This window comes from Podarcis pityusensis (assembly GCF_964106645.2).
Source record: "Podarcis pityusensis genome assembly, chromosome: Z".
Taxonomy (NCBI): Eukaryota; Metazoa; Chordata; class Lepidosauria; order Squamata; family Lacertidae; genus Podarcis; species Podarcis pityusensis.
In genome coordinates this window covers 9,922,240-9,940,977 of record NC_138044.1, presented here as the reverse complement: position 1 = coordinate 9,940,977, position 18,738 = coordinate 9,922,240, and the positions used below count along the sequence as shown (strand labels likewise).

Below are 18,738 nucleotides of genomic sequence, written 5' to 3'. Positions count from 1 at the left end.
GGGCCCATTTCTCTACACACCCACACCCACACTATCCCACATCCAGACAAGCAAGAGGCATGTTCAGAGTTCAATTGCATATTCCAGCCAGGCAGAAATGCTCTGGGTATGAAGCGAGGCCAGTGCGGAGCATGGCCTGAGTAACCTGGAGGGCCACAGTCAGGCCACAGTCCGGCCTGCTGTTTCTCACCCTTGCTGTAGGCAGCTTGCAATGTAGAGCAAAAATTAAAAATAGGTGTGTGTTTTTTTTAAAGTGTAATATGGGCATTGGTTTCCCTGTAGTAGCTGCCTTTAGTGCCTGATCCTGCCTCTTCCCTCTGTCCCCACAGGCACGGTGGCCATGGATCTGCAGAACACAGAGTGCCGCCCCATCAACAACAGCAAGCTCACCTTGCCAGCGGAAAATGGCTCTGGGAAAAGGAGGCCCAGTATTGCCCCTGTCCTAGAGGTGGCCGACAGTTCCTCCCTCTTGCCATGTGACATGCTGAGTGACCAGTCCGAGGACGAGATGACTCAGTCGGATGATGAAGGACTCACTGTTATCGAGTCAGTGAGCTGTTAGTTCATATCTATGGCCTTTTAAACTGTGTGTGTCTGAGGGAGTATTGTTCTTGTTTGTTGCTATGATATGGATTTCTGTGTTGTTATATTATTAACTGCCCTGTGATCCTCTGATCCAGTATAGACATTTAACAACAAACAAATGAAATATATTTCTTAGGGTTGGTTGCAAGTGGCAGAGTAGTAAATCTGGCTCTTGCATAATAATAATAATAATAATAATAATAATAATAATAATAATAATTTATACCCCGCCCTCCCCAGCCAAGACCGGGCTCAGGGTGGCTAACAACCAATAATAAAAACAAGTTGATTAAAATACAATTTTAAAAAGATTAGAATACAACATTAAAACATTAGGATGCAGCCTCTTCACAGGAGGAGAAAGGAAAAAGAAAGAGGGGGAGGGAATCAAACTGATTCTAAGCCAAAGGCTAGGTGGAACAACTCTGTCTTACAGGCGGAAAGAAATCAGATCCCACAGGGCCCTGGTCTCATGAGACAGAGCATTCCACCAGGCCGGAGCCAGAGTTGAAAAGGCCCTGGCTCTGGTTGAAGCTAATCTAACATTAGACGGCTGGACGGATTGTATGCCCCCCCTCCCATTTTTTGTTATATAGCTCCCCACACTTGGGCAATTAGCATGTCAGGAAGGCAGCATTTAGCCTAACTTTCTTTTTGATACATTAGTTTTGTGTATGCATGGGAATTTTAATTCTGGGGAATTCTAGATCATTAGCTTATGTCACCCTTTGTCTTCCTCTTATCTTCCCCTTGCCCCCAACAAAGGACCATTCTAGCTAGCTGGGCAGCATTAAAATGCATTGAAGCGCATGACCGGCCAGGGGGCACAACAGCTTCACTTAATTCCTCCATAAGGAACATGCCAGGATGCTATGACAAAGGCCGGAGAATTGCAGAGGCTTGCCAGTATACTGTATGTTTTAATCATTCAGTCCAGCCCTGCCTTACAGTTCTTAACCTGGGACCAGGGTGTTCTCAAGTCCTGGTGGACGTTTGCTGCATCCCTCTGCTGAAATGCCAAGATTAGAGCCATGCTGCTTCCAAGACACGCGCACACAACGAGTGGGGTGGCTTTTAGAGTGCAGCAGAGTGGAAAGTGCCTCCAGGATGGTGTTCTGGGTATTAAAGGACCCAGCAAGATGCCAACTTGCTGTTCTGTGGAAGCACTGCCGTGCAAATTTATTGTTATTTCCTGCACTTAATGGGCCATTTGCATAAATTAGCCTCCCATTAACAGTTTTCTGCTCCATTTCAGCTCTGTTCCTGGGTGGCATGCTTTCTATTCCATTCCTTTCTGCCTAGATCTCACTAGAGCAAGCAGGAGGTGAAGGACTTTGCCATGGTTTTCTTAAAGTGGCACCACAGTGCCATCTTCCGGACACATTTGTAATAGCTAAATTGCTATTGTTTAGACGTTTAGTCGTGTCCGACTCTTCGTGACCCCATGGACCAGAGCATGCCAGGCACTCCTGTCTTCCACTGCCTCCCGCAGTTTGGTCAAACTCATGCTGGTAGCTTCGAGAACACTGTCCAACCATCTCGTCCTCTGTCATCCCCTTCTCCTTGTGCCCTCCATCTTTCCCAATATCAGGGTCTTTTCCAGGGAGTCTTCTCTTCTCATGAGGTGGCCAAAGTATTGGAGCCTCAGCTTAAGGATCTGTCCTTCCAGTGAGCACTCAGGGCTGATTTCCTTAAAAATGGATAGGTTTGATCTTCTTGCAGTCCATGGGACTCTCAAGAGTCTCCTCCACTCCATAAATGCTTTGCAAAATTAGTATGGGGCTGAGTTAAATGTCTCTTCCCCCCATTTCAAAAAACAACACCAAAAACACTAGGGTTTCCATATTTCAAAAAGCGAAAATCTGGACAGAAAAGCTGTTGAGCTTCTTTTTGTTTTGCCCAAAATCTGATTAGATTTTTGCAAAAAAACAACAACAAAACTGGACGCTTTCCAGCTATTTCTAAGTAAAATCAGCAAAAACGACACTGCTGACATGGGCTGGGTGTGTCCAGGAAATTCCGGGTGTATGGCAACCCTACCATACACACAGACTTTTGTAGCCCCTCCAACATTTCTCAGATGGAAATAGGGATGTTCTATTCTTCATCAGGAAGCTTCTCCCAAGTTTGGTCTCCTCACACCTAAATACATCGTCTGCACATCTACATCAGTCACCATGAGCCAGTTACAACCTCTCTGCCAAACCTATCTCACAGAAGTGTTGTAAAGAAAAAAATGTTTGAGGGAAGGAGTCATGTACAACACCTTCCACAGATAAACAGAATGAAAAAAATTTTTTTGCTTTGAGTCCCTGTCGAGGAAAAATAAGAATAAGAACAAGAGCGGAAACTGTGAGAATAATGAGGAGCATACCAGAGAGGAAATCCTATTGAACTCAGTGGGACTTAGTTCTGAGTAAAAAAATACTTTGGGTTGTGGTGTAAGGTTGCTGGGTCTTTACCCAGTTATCTCGGCGTGAGCTCCATTGAATACAGTGGGACTTACTTCTGAGTAGACAGAGCAAGACTCCATTTACAGTTAAGGAATAAACACTCCAAATGTTTCCTAAGAAATGACTCACTGCTGAACCATTGCAATGAAACAATTTAAAGTGGATTGTTGGCCTTTCGCTTCAAAATTGTAGGGATTGCTTTGCCATTTTCCTTCATTTGGTGCAGGAATTTTGTTTTCAGTATAAACAGGACTCCGTGTTTGCACCTACACACAAACAAACACACCACAAACAGACAGACATGGGGGCGGGAGGCAGAAAAGGCAAACTGGGACATTCCAGGATCAAATCAGAAACCAAAATGGCTTCTGTGATTCCAGGACTGTCCCTGGAAAATAGGGGCACTTGGAAGGTATGTGTATGCAGGTGGCAGAAGGTGGTTGAGGATAGCAGGGGTCAGCAAATTTTTTCAGCAGGGGGCCAGTCTACTGTCTCTCAGACCTTCTGGAGGGCCGGACTATATTTTGAAGAAAAAGAAATGAACAAATTCCTATGCCCCACAAATAACCCAGAGATGCATTTTAATTAAAGGGCACATTCTACTCATGTAAAAACACGCTGATTCCAGGACCATCCACGGGCCAGATTTAAAAGGCGATTGGGCCGGATTTGGCCCCCAGGCCTTAGTTTGCCTACCCATGGAATAGAGGATGGGGAAAGAAATTCAGTTTATTGCACAGTGTGATGTGAATCTACCTAATTTGTGCTTCCAACACATAACCTGAAATGCGGCTCTCTCTTGAAGTTTGCATTTCTCCTTATTTTGTGATGCTCCAGACATAAAATGCATCCAGTAATGCATACATTAGGATAAAGTGTTCATCAAATGCATCTACTATATACAATAGCCTTGCTTGAACACTGTAGTCCATGCCTTGGAAACTTCAAGGCTTGGTTACTGCAATGCACTCTCTGTGGGGCTGCCCTAGGGCCTGGTTTCGAAGCCACAGCTCGTGCAGAATGCAGTGGCCAGAACGCTGGTGGGGGCATCTGACTGACAACATGTGATGCAATTGTTAAAGCATCCGTATTAGCTGCCCATCTACTACCAAGCCAGGCTCAAGGTCCTTGTATAAATTTACAAAGCCCTGGACAACTTAGGTCAGGGGTACCTTAGGGACTGCCTGGGGTGGACTCAAAGTATTCTAAAATCCTGGTCTGGATTTGATCTCGGAATGTCCTGCTTTTCCTTATTTTCATCTGAGAAATGTTATAAGGTGTGGTAGGATGTCCTTATTTTCATCAGAGAAATGTTGGAGGGTATGGAGTTATCTGACCCCCAAAGCCATCCGAAGGCAGCCACATATGGGGAAGTTTTTAAATATTTGATGTTTTATTGTGCTTTTATATATGTTGGAAGCCACCCAGAGTGTCTGGGGCAACCCAGTCGGATGGTTTGGGTATAAATAGTAAAATTATTAGTATTTATTTTATTATGGGATAGGATGTCCCTATTTTCATTGGAGAAATGTTGGAGAGTATACTGTTGGGCTTGCTGCAACCATTTTACATTTCCTGGAATTCCCCATTGCAAGGTGCGTTGTGTGTGGAAATGGAAAACCACAACAAACAAAATGGTGGGCCAAATCCTGACCACTTACCCCTTGTTCTACAGGTATGTGAAAGGCTACCCTCCCAACTCTCCCTACATTGGAAGCTCTCCCACATTATGCCACCTTTTGCCCGTGAAAGCTCCATTCTGCTGCTTGCGCTTGGATAAGGTAAGGACCTGTCACATTTCCATATCTATCAACTGTCCCTTCTTGTGAGAGGACAGCAGCCCAAATGCCCACTGTAATCTTGCACAATTTAGGGTTGCACATGTTTTTGGACATGGCAGCCCAAAACACTCCTTTTTGGGTGCTGTGCCCAAAAAAAGCACTGGGGGATCTTGTGTTGCATGACTTGTGAAGGAGTGCGACCCCAGAAAATGGTGTCCCAGTTTGGGGCCACTTCATATTAGAAGGCATACATTTCTGAACAGGTTCGTTCTTTTTCTACCCTTTTGTGGGGCACCAAGGTTAATAGGGGACACGGGTGGCACAGGGGACACAGGAGGCACTGTGAGTTAAACCACAGAGCCTAGGACTTGCCGATCAGAAGGCCAGCGGTTCGAATCCCTGCAACGGGGTGAGCTCCCATTGTTCGGTCCCTGCTCCTGCCAACCTAGCAGTTCGAAAGCACAAAGTGCAAGTAGATAAATAGGTACCACTCTGGTGGCAAGGTAAACGGCGTTTCCGTGCGCTGCTCTGGTCACCAGAAGCGGCTTAGTCATGCTGGCCACATGACCTGGAAGCTCTACGCCGGCTCCCTCGGCCAATGAAGAGAGATGAGTGCCGCAACCCCAGAGTCGGTCACAACTGGACCTAATGGTCAGGGGTCCCTTTACCCTTTACCTTTTAAGGTTAATTTAGAAACACCAGCAACTGAAAATATTTCCTGAAAATCACCAATTTTATCTTATCTTAAGGTTTCTAGTCCCTACTGTGGCCAAGGCATGCAGGCAGTGCCTGCTCAGTGATCAGCAGCATGTGAAGGTCTAGATCAGGGTGGCCTCACCTCTGGCCCTCTGCATATTGCCGAACTAACAACTCCCATCGTCTGTGACTTTTGCCCATTCTGCCAAGGGCTGATGGGAGCTGTAGTTCAGCAGCATCTAGAGAGCAAGAGATTAGCTACTCCAGGCTAAACAAAACATCCAGGGGTTTGTAGGAATGGGAGCTTTGGAGATGCAGACATGTACACAAGCTGCTACCTGGGCTGGGCTTTCTTAAAAGCCACACGAACGTCTCTGATGCCGGAGGAACTGTTTGAATGGCCAGCAGGGTTTCTCTATAAAGTGGAAACATCTGGTACATTGGCAGCTGATAAAAGTGAAGCAGCTGGAGATTTTGTTTCTGTCCTTCCCCACCCCCACCCCCCAGCTCTTGCATCTAAGCAGCTTCCCTGCCCCCATCTTGTTCATGTGGGGGCTCTTCTCTTCTTCCTACTTCATCCATCTTCCTGTTCATTTCATCCTCTCAGTTGGCTGTTCCTTTGTGACTCCTTCATATCCAGGAGAGTTGGAAATGGTTACTGTGGGAGGGAGGATAATTTTATTGGGAAAGTGGTCTAGTTTACCAACTGCCCTGCTTGCTGTGGCTGCTTTTATTACCTTGTTGTGAAGGATTTTTAACCTTGGTGGCTACATTCTCCCTCCCTCCATTCTCAGAGGCAGCAGTGCTTCTTAATCCCAGTTCCTGGAAACCACAGGAGGACCACAACCTCTTGTGAGTGGGTCCTACCTGCAAGTTTCCCACTGGGGCATCTGGTTGTCTACTGTGAGACTAGATGCTAGGCTAATTGGGTCTTATCTTCTTATGGGGAAAATAGGTGACATTGGCCCTTTATTGAGCACCAGCCAGGAAGTGTAAAATAAAACATTTCCCGGCATCTTTCCAGGGCTGCAGGCACAACAGTTATGAAGACGCCAAAGCCTACGGCTTTAAGAACAAGTTGATCATTGTGTCAGCAGAGACGGCTGGGAACGGCTTGTACAACTTCATTGTTCCTCTCCGCGCCTACTACCGGTCACGGAAAGAGCTAAACCCCATCGTACTGTTGCTTGACAACAAGTAAGTACTTCCCCTCTCCAGCTCATATATACACACAAACATACAAATATACTGGGGCTACATCAGAGCCCCCCCCCCCACACCCTACACACTCCCTGTAAATAGAAAAGTAGGCTTTTAGGGGAAAGGCTCTACCTAAATCTGATGCTCAGAGAGTGATTAAGAAAGATGGTGGTATGCTCTGCTCTGAAATTCTTCCTACTCAGACTGCTTCTGCTGGTGTTGTACGTGATGATACTGTTGCTGTTAAGTTGTGGGTGAACATATCAGACGACACAGCGATTCTTCAAACAGCTCTTGTTTATTCATAGGCCAGAACTGAACTGAAGGGTTCAGCCAGCCTGCTTATATAGAGCTCCAGTACAACGTAACTGTAACAACTTTCTGTAACTATTCAATCACTGAACGTCACTTTCGATCCCTTATTTGCATATGTGGACCTGAGTGAAAACTATCTACAGTATCCCCCTGCTGGCCCAGGGTGAGAACTTCAGTACATAACAGTTGCTTTACTCACAAAAGTGACTTACAAGCACAGTGCACAAACACTACTACAATTTACAAACACGAATTACAATGAAAGCAACAAATAGAACCTGACACACACACACATACACAACACCTAAACAAATAAAGGTCAGTCTTATGGATCCTGCCTTCTAAAAGAGGCCACAAGTAATTGAAAACCTTCAAATTAAGGGCCAAACACCCAGGTAAAAAGGAATGTCTCATATCTGAAAATGAAGATGGCACCAAGCGAGCTTCCCTGTGGAGAGCATTCCACAAGTTGGGGAGCTACCGCTGGGAAGGCCTGTTCTATGTTGCCACCCTCCAGTCCTCTCCATGGTGGCAGCACACAGAGAAATGCCTCAGATGGCAATACCAGGATCTGGGTCTGTTCATGTGGGGAGAGGTGGTCCTTGACGTATTAGAGCAGCTTAAGAAATGATTGCGCAAACACTGACTGGCAGCAACAGTTTCAGGTGGGCATCTTTCCCAGCCCACTTTGGGGACAAGACAGGACTTGAACCAGGGACCTTCCAAATGCCAACTCTCTAACACTGAGCTACAGCGCCTGTGACCAGCAAAGGTCACAGGCGGAGGTGTATTGTGAGAGTGGAGAAGTACAACTTCGAAAGTAAGGATGAGGAGCTGGCACAGGATCCAGGGAAGGAGAGGAGACCTATGCAGAGACTGAAGGTGGGGTGTCTTCGTGGTCAGAGTGGCAAGAAGGGTGAAAGATTTGGACAGCACAGCACCAGAAAGCAGGGCTGGTGGTTGGGGGCCGGGAAGGAATTCAATTCAGTTTGCCTTTCAAAGTGGACCTATCCAATTCACACTTTTTGAAACATTGCAAGAATCAAACTGCAGCCATCCTTCAAAAATCCGCATTTCTCTGGATTTTGCAGTGCAGTTCTCCAGCCAAGTGATGCGCACAAAAATGCATATGCTGTGGCAAAGTGTGCATAAATGTGCACATATTCGTGAAAATAGAATACCAACATGCATTTTATTATGGGAAGCTGCTTTGCCAAAATGTGTATATTTTAGGGGAAATTGCATGCAGGCATGTGTCCATTAGGAGAAATTCACACTAAAAGGCTGAAGAATTTTCATGGGCGCTTCTTCATAATAAGAATTCACGGACTGATGTGGAAAACTGGACTTAAGATTGGAAAAAAGAGAAACTGAGTGTCTCTTTTTCAGGCCTGACCATCATTTCCTGGAAGCCATCTGCTGTTTTCCAATGGTCTATTATATGGAAGGCACAATTGATAAGTAAGCTTTCCCCTTTCTCTCTCTCTCTCTCTCTCTCCTTCCCTGCACCTGTCTCTGTCTCTTTTGGTTCAGTGCCCCAAGGCACAACCCCAAAGCACCACCATGAGGGACAGAAACTTGGAGGTGTTTTATTTTGTTGGGCTAAAAAAAAAACCAACCCTCTGATAATTCATACTCAGATCCATAAACATACAAAACAGTTCTGCCTTTGTACATTCCTTAAGTTGATTCCTAAATTTTCTATCCTGAGGCAGTGTTCCCCATGCTGGCCCAATGCAACAATTTGGGATGGGGTGATCTCAAAACAATAACAAAAAATTGTCAGCAAATTGCCAAGAGCATAATTTTCTGAGACATTTCGAGCATCAAAGCTGGCTTCCCCCTCCCGCCTTCCAACAGCCTCCTAATTGTCACTTGTTTGGGGGGATGCCTTTTAGCCTCGACAGCTTGCTGCAGTGTGGGATCATTTATGCTGACAATTTGGTGGTAGTGGACAAGGAGAGCACAATGAGCGCCGAAGAGGATTACATGGCAGATGCCAAGACCATCGTCAACGTCCAAACCATGTTCAGGTGAGACAAAGTGCTTTGAAGTTTCAGCATCTCTGGCCATGATAATCCTTCCCTCTTTCTCCAGGTTGAGGAACCCTTTTTGGCCTGAGGGCTGCATTTCCTTCTGGATATCTTCTGGGGGCCACATGGTGGTGGCAGGCAGGGCCAGAGAGAAGAGGGGTGGAGGAATGAATGCCAATTTTACTTTTGGTACAGCAGGCTGGTTGCTACACGCACCTCTCAGTCCTCCATCCAGTCAAGCAAGCAGCATGATCAAAGCCCAAGGACACATTCCAGCCAAGCAAAGCACACTTGGAGTGCCAAGCATGGCCAATGGCAGGTGTGGCCTGGGGGCAGTTCTAAGGGCCAGATAGAGAGGCCTGGCAAGCTGTATTCCCCCCTCAGTTCCCCACTCCCACTATTTCTCTTGCATCCCATAATGGAGAGCTGGTTCCAGGTTGGATGGTTTTAAAAGAACACTGGACAAACTCAGTGATAATGCTATCAGCTGCTCACCAGCCAAGGAAATGTGCACAAGAACACCTATACTAGTGAAGGTAACATAGCAAAATGCATTATATCAAAGGAAATTCCTTGAAAATATGCCCTTTGTTAGTCAAACCTGCATACAGAAATGTGTTAAGTAGGATAAATTCACATGTAAATGCTGAATAAACTTTGGCCAGATATTTTTTTAACGCAAATTGCAGCAGAAATGTGGACAACCGAATTTTAAGACAGGAAAAATGAGAAACAGAAAGAATCAAAATTGACAGTTTTGCCCACAAACACACACACACACAAGACATTGCAATATGGGGTTCTCATATTTTCATTTCATTTCGTTTCACTTTAAATTTGTATACCACCTTTCTATATATCTATATATTGATATACAAGGCAGTTTACAAGCTGAAGAAGCAACAAAATATACAGCAAAGATTACTCATAACAATCTGATCCAATGCAAAACAATCTGATCCTGCTTGGCAGGGGGTTGGACTCGATGGCCCTTGTGGTCTCTTCCAACTCTATGATTCTATGATTCTATGAAAAAAATCGTAATAAAAATATGACTTAGAATAAGCAGCTTATACAAAATAAAGTAATATAATAGCACACACAAAATATCATAGAACTGTAGAGTTGGAAGGGACCCTGAGGATCATCTAGTCCAACCCCCTGCAATGGCAGGAATATGCAGCTGTCCTATATGGGGATCGAACCTGCAACCTTGGCAATATCAGCACCACACTCTAACCAGCTGAGCTATCCAGTGACAGAACTAGGGCAAGAGTTAAATGTGAAAAGGCTCAGAGGTTACAGCATATTTTAATGGGTCCTCAGACATGCAGCCTGAGCTATTCCCACCACCGGGAGCAATCCTATGCACATGAAGTTGGCATAAAGCAATGTGGTGTAATTAAGACGGCATAAAGTTACACAATAATATCAACAATAATTAAATAGAAATTCACTTAAGCATTATCATTACTAAATTACAAACAACAGCAAAATTACAATGCATAAAAACCATATAAACAGATCAAATGGAGCAATAAGGTCACATGACTTAAAATAATTCCCTCCCCCCCATATTCCTCTTCTCCCTTTCCAGCTGCATCTGCTGCTCTTAAAGCCATGGGAAGGCTGTTTCTCAGCTGGACTTGATTGAGGGTGGGGGAGGCAAGACTCTTTTGTCCTCCTTGGCAATTCCCAACTGAGTAGCAATTAAAGTTGTGGGATAACCAGCATCATTTAACCAACATGCTTAAGTGCAATTAATACATGAAGGGGTTAAGACCATAGAATAAGCTTAGTGAGGTCACTTTCCCTTACCTTGGGGGAAATAGGAAATCAAACCTTTGTTCACCCCCAGTCTACATGAGAAATTCCAGCTCCAGCTCAACCACATGGCTCTTACGAGCCACTCTTGAGTTCTTATACTAATAAGCTAGAAACATTTACCACTTTGTAACTAAGTATTGCTTACTGTGCAGCTTTCCTGACTGATGTATGCGAAAGCACATAAATTTGACCTTTGGAGAGTTTGTAAGTAATCCATTTTTAAACTTACCAAACATGCGGTCTCTTGGTATGCTGGGAGGAGAAGGAAATCTTGGAATTTACTTGGAAGAACATATTTTAATCGTCTAACAGCTTGTACTTCCACACTTTACTTTGCTGCATATTTTGTGACCTTAAATCTCTGCTGGGTTCTCTTACCAAAGACTACTTGCCCCAAAGTTGGATCTTGGCATCCAGGAATTCATCTCTATCTCTGTCTATCTCTATATGCAACAAAGAGGAAATGGGGTAGCTAGGTATTCACTCTATTCTATGCTCCTTCCTTGTTTTCCATCTCAACAGCATTTTCCATAACAATGGCTAGATAGTACTCTGTGGCCACCCTTGGGCTGTTCTAGGTTTTTATTGGTTCATCCCTACTGATGGGCTGTTGTCTTTGTGCCCTGTTTGTGGGCTTCCCAGAAGCAACCAGCTGGCCAGTTTTGGGGAACATGATGCTAAATTATGAATCTCACGCTGTGACCCATCAGGGCTATTCTTACATATGTTGAAATGTCTAACAGAAATGTATTTGCTTACTCTCCCGCACCCCTTGCTTTCATTCTAGGCTTTTCCCAAGCCTGAGCATCATTACAGAGCTGACACATCCATCCAACATGAGGTTCATGCAGTTCCGAGCAAAGGATAGCTACTCATTGGCCCTTTCCAAACTAGAAAAGGTAACAAACAAACAAAAATATGTATATTTGGTTATTAGATTCCTAATTTGTGGTGGTATGAGGCACTTTGGAGAGAAAAATAATATATATATATTTTAAAAAGAATGCTGATTTGTTGCCCTCTCACCTCTCCCTGATAGTTGAAGAAAATGCCATTGTGGTCACCATTACTTTCATTGCTACCCACCAAGCAGGTCATATCCCAGCTGCTCCCTTGTTATGAGATTCCATGCTGACATTTTAGGGCTGCAAGGCTCAAGATGAAGCACAATTCTCACTGTGCCCTTTCTTTTCACAGAGCAATGCAGCAGTGTTCTGTGGATGTGTGTGTGCCCACTGCCATGCTATCTCTTAATATAGTATATAAAAAAGGCCACGAGCGCTGAGGTTGTAGCCAGTTCTAGTCCTACACAGAATAGACCCATTGAATTAAGAGCCTAAATAAGTCTTGCCCATTGATTTCAATAAGTCTACTCTGAGTAGGAGTAGTGTTGAATTCAACCCTTGGAAAGTCAAACAGAAATTGGGACTTGCAACAAAGTGCTACACTGTGAAGCGCACCTGATCGCGGCGATAGCTAGCCATGAACTTTCTAAGTATTCCATGGGCTGTCTTGGTCTCTACCTTCAAACTTTGCTATTTTAAAAAATAAAAATAAATATTGTTTATTGCAAACTTTGGGGTGACCACCATTAGAGGCAGGATATTGGGCTAGATTGCCTTTGGTCTAATACAGGAAGGCTGCCATACTATTATTTTCACCTCTGCATTCTTGCTTTCCCCACAGAAAGAGCGGGAGAACGGTTCCAACTTGGCTTTCATGTTCCGCCTTCCGTTTGCTGCCGGCAGAGTTTTCAGCATCAGCATGTTGGATACGCTGCTTTACCAGGTAACAATGAAGGGAAGAAGGGAGCCACCATTCATTCCAAAAGATGGGCCTTCTAGCTGTAACATTTGATCACCTGTAGCATTGGGGGTTTTTTTGCAAACCGTGTCATACTGAATCTCCAGGAAGGGAAGGAACCCGATTCAAGAAAGGAGTTGTCTGGACCTCTCTAAATGGAAATGGAAATGTAAATTTGCTGAGTTGGGACTAGAACCTCAGTCTCCCAGGTCTCAGCCCAACCTTCTAATGGGTCTGCTCTGTGTAGAATTGTTATCGGACTGCAACTCCTATCATCCCTAACTGTTGGTAATACTCAAAGTAGCTGTCTTATCACAAAGGAATTTCAGAAATAGACTGGAAAGAGAAGTTGCTGAATTGCAACTTATAACCAAACTTATTCAGAGACCTGGTCTGAATAGAGACATTGGATTCTTATCTCATTATACACGATATAGCTATTTTTAGCCATCTCACCCCTTGCTTTTTCCTGTAAGATCAATTGCAGTCGTTAACAGTCGTCAGCAGGTTTACCACACCTATCAGCCAATCACCCATTCCCACCACCCTTCTGAGTAATACCCCTCTCCACCCTCTCACTATATATAAGGGTCTGGTGGCTTCTGTTTCAGTGTATCTGAAGAATTGTGTGCATGCACACAAAAGCTCATACCAATAACAAACTTAGTTGGTCTCTAAGGTGCTACTGGAAGGAATTTTTTAATGTTGGTCATACTGGCTGAGACTGATGGAAGGTTTCAATCCACCAGATGGCAGAAGGCTGTCGCTCAGGGCTGTCACACAGTTTAAAGAAATGTTAGTTAATGTATGAGTTTGTGTACATGGATTGATTGGTAGACACTATGTATGAGGAGGGGGGAAACTGTTCTCAAGGGGGTCCATGTTGGACGGGGGGGGGGGGGCACAAATGCTTTGCATTTAGATGATACGTTTTCTCCATCGCCTTGTTCTCTTCCACACAGGACAGAATGCATCTTGGGTGATGTGGTGATTTCAGTTTCAGAAGAACATGTATTAAAATATTTTTTTAAAAAGAAAATGTATATTAAGAACATAAGACAATCCTGCTACATCCAGCCAATGGCCTATCCAGTCCAACATCATAGTCTCACAGTGGCTGACTAGATGCATATGGGAACTCCAAAAGCAGGGCTCAAGCACAAGAGTAAGACTCTCCCCTCCTCTGGTTTCCGGCAACTGGTGTTAGAGGCAATAATACTTCTTAAAAATAAATAATAATAAAATAATTTTAAAAATTGATAATAAGAATCAATAAGAAGTCTACAGAACAAGAATATTAAAAAACCAAAAAATGCAAGAAAAAAGAGACAGAGAGGGAGGAAATGCCTAAAGGCCCTTTGCCATATTTATATCATATACAGTGGTACTTCAGGTTAAGTACTTAATTCGTTCTGGAGGCCCGTTCTTAACCTGAAACTGTTTTTAACCTGAAGCACCACTTGAGCTAATGGGGCCTCCTGCTGCCGCTGCACCGCCGGAGCCCGATTTCTGTTCTTATCCTGAAGCAAAGTTCTTAACTTGAAGCACTATTTCTGGGTTAGTGGAGTGTGTAACCTGAAGCGCATGTAACCTGAAGCATATGTAACCCGAGGTGCCACTGTATATCCTGTCATTTATCCACATACAGAGAGGTTGACCCTCCCATCTCCCACTGGGGAGCCTATTTCTCTCACCCTGGGAGACCCTTTCCACCCTGCCTTTCGTGCAGGGACCCCCCCTCCTACGACTGTCCCCTTCCTGCTTGTGTCCTCCTCAGTCCAAGGCAAAGGACTTCTCCGCCCGCTGCCCTGTACCCACACCCAAAAAAGCCTTTTATAAATGTCTCCAATACTGTACAAAATAATAAAGAATACAAAGAGAAAACAAGAGAAAGAGAAAAAGAGAACAAACAGAACTAAGATAAAAAGATAAAAGGAAGAGGAAAAACATAGAAGGGAAAAACAGAGGTATACTTCCATGTCTCTATCTGCAAATTGTATGTATTACAATTATTCAAATTATTATTATTATTATTATTATTATTATTATTATTATTAATTGTATACTGCCCTATACCCGCAGGGTGGTTCACAGGATAAAATCACAATATAAAAGCACTGAATACATACTGAATACATAACCAAAGTAAAAACAAGAACAACCCAATAGCCATGTCCCCGTCCCCACCCGCCATAACTGGAATGTAGCATATACATTCCAGAATAATTTGACACTGTAGTTGATGATAATCAGCTTTTCTCCCAAACTGCTAATGCTGCGTTCCCTAGTTTCTTTCATGGGTCTCCAGTGTTCCACTTCAGTCACTCAGGAAGTCCAATATAACTTTTCTTTTCATCTTCTTCCCACCCCCAAATGTTCTGAATTGATATTTCTTCAGTTCCTTGTGATGTACTTTTTCTGGCTTCTGCAAATCTCAATAACATTGTCCGCATCAAGCTTTTTTCCTCTCCTGTTTTTCCAATCTCCCCCCAGATTGGGTTCTTGGAAATAAGCAGCAAAGGCACCCAACTCTGAGAGGCAGTCATACCTCTGAATAGCAGTTGCTGGAAACCACTGGAGGAGGGAGCTCTTATGCTTGCATCTTGCTTGGGGTCTTCCCATAGGCATCTGGTTGGCCACTATAAGAACAGAATGCTGGACTAGGTGAGCTTTGGCCAGATCCAGCAGGGCTCTTCTTATGTTCTTATGCTGTTACATTCAATACCCATGGAAGCAGAGCAGAGCCATAGTGGCTAGTAGCCATTGATAGCCCTGTTCTCCATGAATTTGTCTAATACTCTTTTAAAAGTCATCCACATCAGTGATAATCACTGCCTCCTGTGGGAATGAGTTTTACCTGTTGTTAGCTTAATTGGAGTTTTCACAAGCTCAGTTGTTCAATCAAATTGAGGGACCAAATCCATTAGATGCTATTGCCCTGGTAGAGGCCGCTGCCCAATTGTTGATGGGTTCTTCCCTTGCAGTCATTCGTGAAAGACTATATGATCACCATCACAAGGCTGCTTCTCGGTCTAGACACCACTCCAGGGTCCGGCTACCTCTGTGCTGTAAGTGTTGAGTTTCTGCATTCTTTTCCGTGGTACCAAAGTGGCAAATATAGTGCTTTGTAGGTTCCCTGCCTAGCCCAGTCTGAGTGAAGAAGATCTACCTTTCAGATTATCCAGGGAAGGTACCCAGGATGGTGATGGGGTTTGGAAACCAAATCCTACAAGGGATGGTCAAAATATCCAGGTATGTTTAGCCCGGAGAAAAGAAAGTTAAGGGGAGACTTTATGGCTGTCTTCACACATCTAAAGGTTTTTCACACAGAAGATGGAGCTGACAGTGCTGGGTGGAGTTCTCTGGGAGTGGTGGGGACCAGTATTAGGCATATTAGTGCTGTAGCATCAGTTTTCCTGCATCGGTAGAGAGGTCAAGCGGGATAACCTTTGATGTCTCTTGCTCTGTAAAAATGTTATAAGCATGAGTTGCTAGAATTTGCCATTCTTCAGGGTTCAGCCCCAGCATTTTCTCGCTAGTCTCGCTAGTGAAGGTCCTTCTCATTGGGAGAACGCGGTGGTCTAAACCACTGAGCCTCTTGGGCTTGCTGATCAGAAGGATGGCGGTTCGAATCCAGGCAACAGGATGAGATCCTGTTGCTCTGTCCCAGCTTCTGCCAACCTTTACCTACCAGTGAGAAATAGCTTGATGCCTAAAGGTGATAGGCCTCCCTATTCTTTTTGTTCTCAGTGATCTGAAGTAGGGGAAGGTCGTGGCTCAGTGGTAGAGCCATCTGCCTTGCATGCAGAAGCTCCCAGGTTCATTCCCCAGCATCTCCAGGTAGGACTGGGGGAGACTCTTGTCTGAAACTTTGGGAAGCCACTGCCAGTCAGTGTGGACAATACTGAGTAAGATGGACCAATGGTCTGACCTCAGCATAATGCACCAACCCATATTCCAATGCATGGAGGTTGATGGGAGCTTGTCAATGCAAAGGAATATGTTTTTGTCACCCATTGTAAAAGAGCATCAATGACTTTTCATTCCTTCTCTCTTTCCTTCCTTTATTGGATAGATGAAAATCACTGAGGATGACCTGTGGATCCGGACATACGGGCGTCTCTTCCAGAAGCTATGTTCCTCCAGCGCTGAGATCCCCATTGGCATCTATAGGACTGAGTCCCACATGTTTTCCACCATGGATGTAAGAAGTTGAGAATCAACCTGTTTGGCCTCTCCTCAGAATCCCTAATCCCCAATATCCACCCACCCAAATCCAGATTTCCTTTCTCTCTACTGCTGCTTCTCCCAACCGGGGGGGACCGGCAATTAATTCAGAAATGAGTGTATCAAATCCAGACCTGTCTTCAGCCACCCATACCTCTATCTTTTCTTCTTGGTTCTCTGCTAGCCACACTCTCCCATGCCCTCCTGTTCCTTCTTTGCCAAGAGCATTTGACCCCCTTCTGCCTTGTGTGAAGGTTCTACCACTGACACATTCAGTGGCCCAGAATGTTCACAAACTTCTTGACAGCCACAGGTGCCCCATCCCAGGTCTAGAAGACCCCCATCCCATCAATAGGCATACCACCTTCAAAGGATGTCCAGAGTGTAACGATGAGAGAACAGGCCTTCTCTGTAACAGCCCCCCCCCCCCCAATTTATGGATTACTGTCCTTAGGGAGGCCCATCTAGTACCAGCCTTGTTCATTGTTTTGCTGCCAGGCAGATAGATTCTCTCCCTCCCATGCATGTGGGCACCACCAATAAGTATTCTATTCTATTCTATTCTATTCTATTCTATTCTATTCTATTCTATTCTATTTTAATTTATGTAGCTTTCTTGTTGGGATTTTTACTTGCCTGTAAATCATTTCAGGAGGGACGCAGATGGCGCTGTGGCATAAACCACAGAGCCTAGGACTTGCCGATCAGAAGGTCGGTGGTTCGAATCCCTGTGACGGGGTGAGCTCCCGTTGCTCGGTCCCTGCTCCTGCCCACCTAGCCGTTTGAAAGCATGTCAAAGTGCAAGTAGATCAATAGGTACCGCTCCGGCGGGAAGGTAAACGGCATTTCTGTGCACTGCTCTGGTTCACCAGAAGCGGCTTAGTCATGCTGGCCACATGACCCGGAAGCTGTATGCCGGCTCCCCCGGCCAATAAAGCGAGATGAGCGCCACAACCCCAGAGTCATCCACGACTAGACCTAATGGTCAGGGGTCCCTTTACCTTTACCTTTAAATCATTTCAGGACCTTTAGTGGGAAGCGACATACAGATATAATAAACCTAATCCCAACTAATATCACCATTGACTATTAGGGAATAGAAAAGAAAATTGGTTTGGTTAGGATTTTAATGCGAACCTACCTATTCCTCACATTCCAAAGCAATATGAAAACTAAAAAAGCTATTCTATGCAATTTCCACTTCTCAGAGTCTTGTGTTGCGGTTCTCCAGCCAACTAACATGTACAAAAATGTGTATGTTATGCGGAATGTGTGTGATAAAATGCATGTGTTAGTGAAACTAATATATAATATAATGCATTATATTACTTCAAGCAAAATTACATACAAAAATGTGTGCATTGGGAGAAATTTGCACTCAAATGCAGATGAATTTTTATGAGGACTTTTCCTTTAAAAAAATAAAAATAAATCACAAACGGATTCAGAAATGTGGAGAACTAAACTTAAGACTGGAACCTAAGACTTGAATCTGTCAATTTCAGTAACTAATAGGAACTGAAATGGACAGATTTGCCCATCCCCACTGAATCAGACAGAGCCCACAGTTGATAAGTAGGTGACCATTTTTGTTACACAGTTTAGGTTGAGAAGGGAGCAAGAGAGGTAAAGTAAACATCACTTAAACAAGAATCTTCTCAGTGTTGTGTTACAGCAAAGGAATGTCGGGCCAAAACAATGATACATTTTTCAAATTATGTTTTTCAAGTATTATGTCTTTCTTTCTCCCTGCAACCCCAGCCTCATGACATCAGGACACAGGTGAGTATGGCTTCTGTCAAAAAATATTTATTTGTC

General features: G+C 44.3%; 1 protein-coding gene across 5 annotated transcripts in view; it reads left to right on the top strand.

The window, feature by feature from the left end:
* KCNT1 (potassium sodium-activated channel subfamily T member 1) overlaps positions 1 to 18,738 on the top strand; it is a 206,683-nt gene that overhangs the window by 175,731 nt on the left and 12,214 nt on the right. For all 5 annotated transcript variants that reach the window (XM_080990814.1, XM_080990818.1, XM_080990816.1 and 2 more), the window contains 10 exons: positions 330 to 546; positions 4,714 to 4,819; positions 6,540 to 6,712; positions 8,420 to 8,491; positions 8,929 to 9,063; positions 11,678 to 11,789; positions 12,577 to 12,678; positions 15,678 to 15,761; positions 16,769 to 16,897; positions 18,682 to 18,702. In XM_080990814.1, the coding sequence (XP_080846940.1) occupies positions 330 to 546; positions 4,714 to 4,819; positions 6,540 to 6,712; positions 8,420 to 8,491; positions 8,929 to 9,063; positions 11,678 to 11,789; positions 12,577 to 12,678; positions 15,678 to 15,761; positions 16,769 to 16,897; positions 18,682 to 18,702 (1,151 nt within the window). The remainder of the gene's footprint in view (positions 1 to 329; positions 547 to 4,713; positions 4,820 to 6,539; positions 6,713 to 8,419; positions 8,492 to 8,928; positions 9,064 to 11,677; positions 11,790 to 12,576; positions 12,679 to 15,677; positions 15,762 to 16,768; positions 16,898 to 18,681; positions 18,703 to 18,738) is intronic.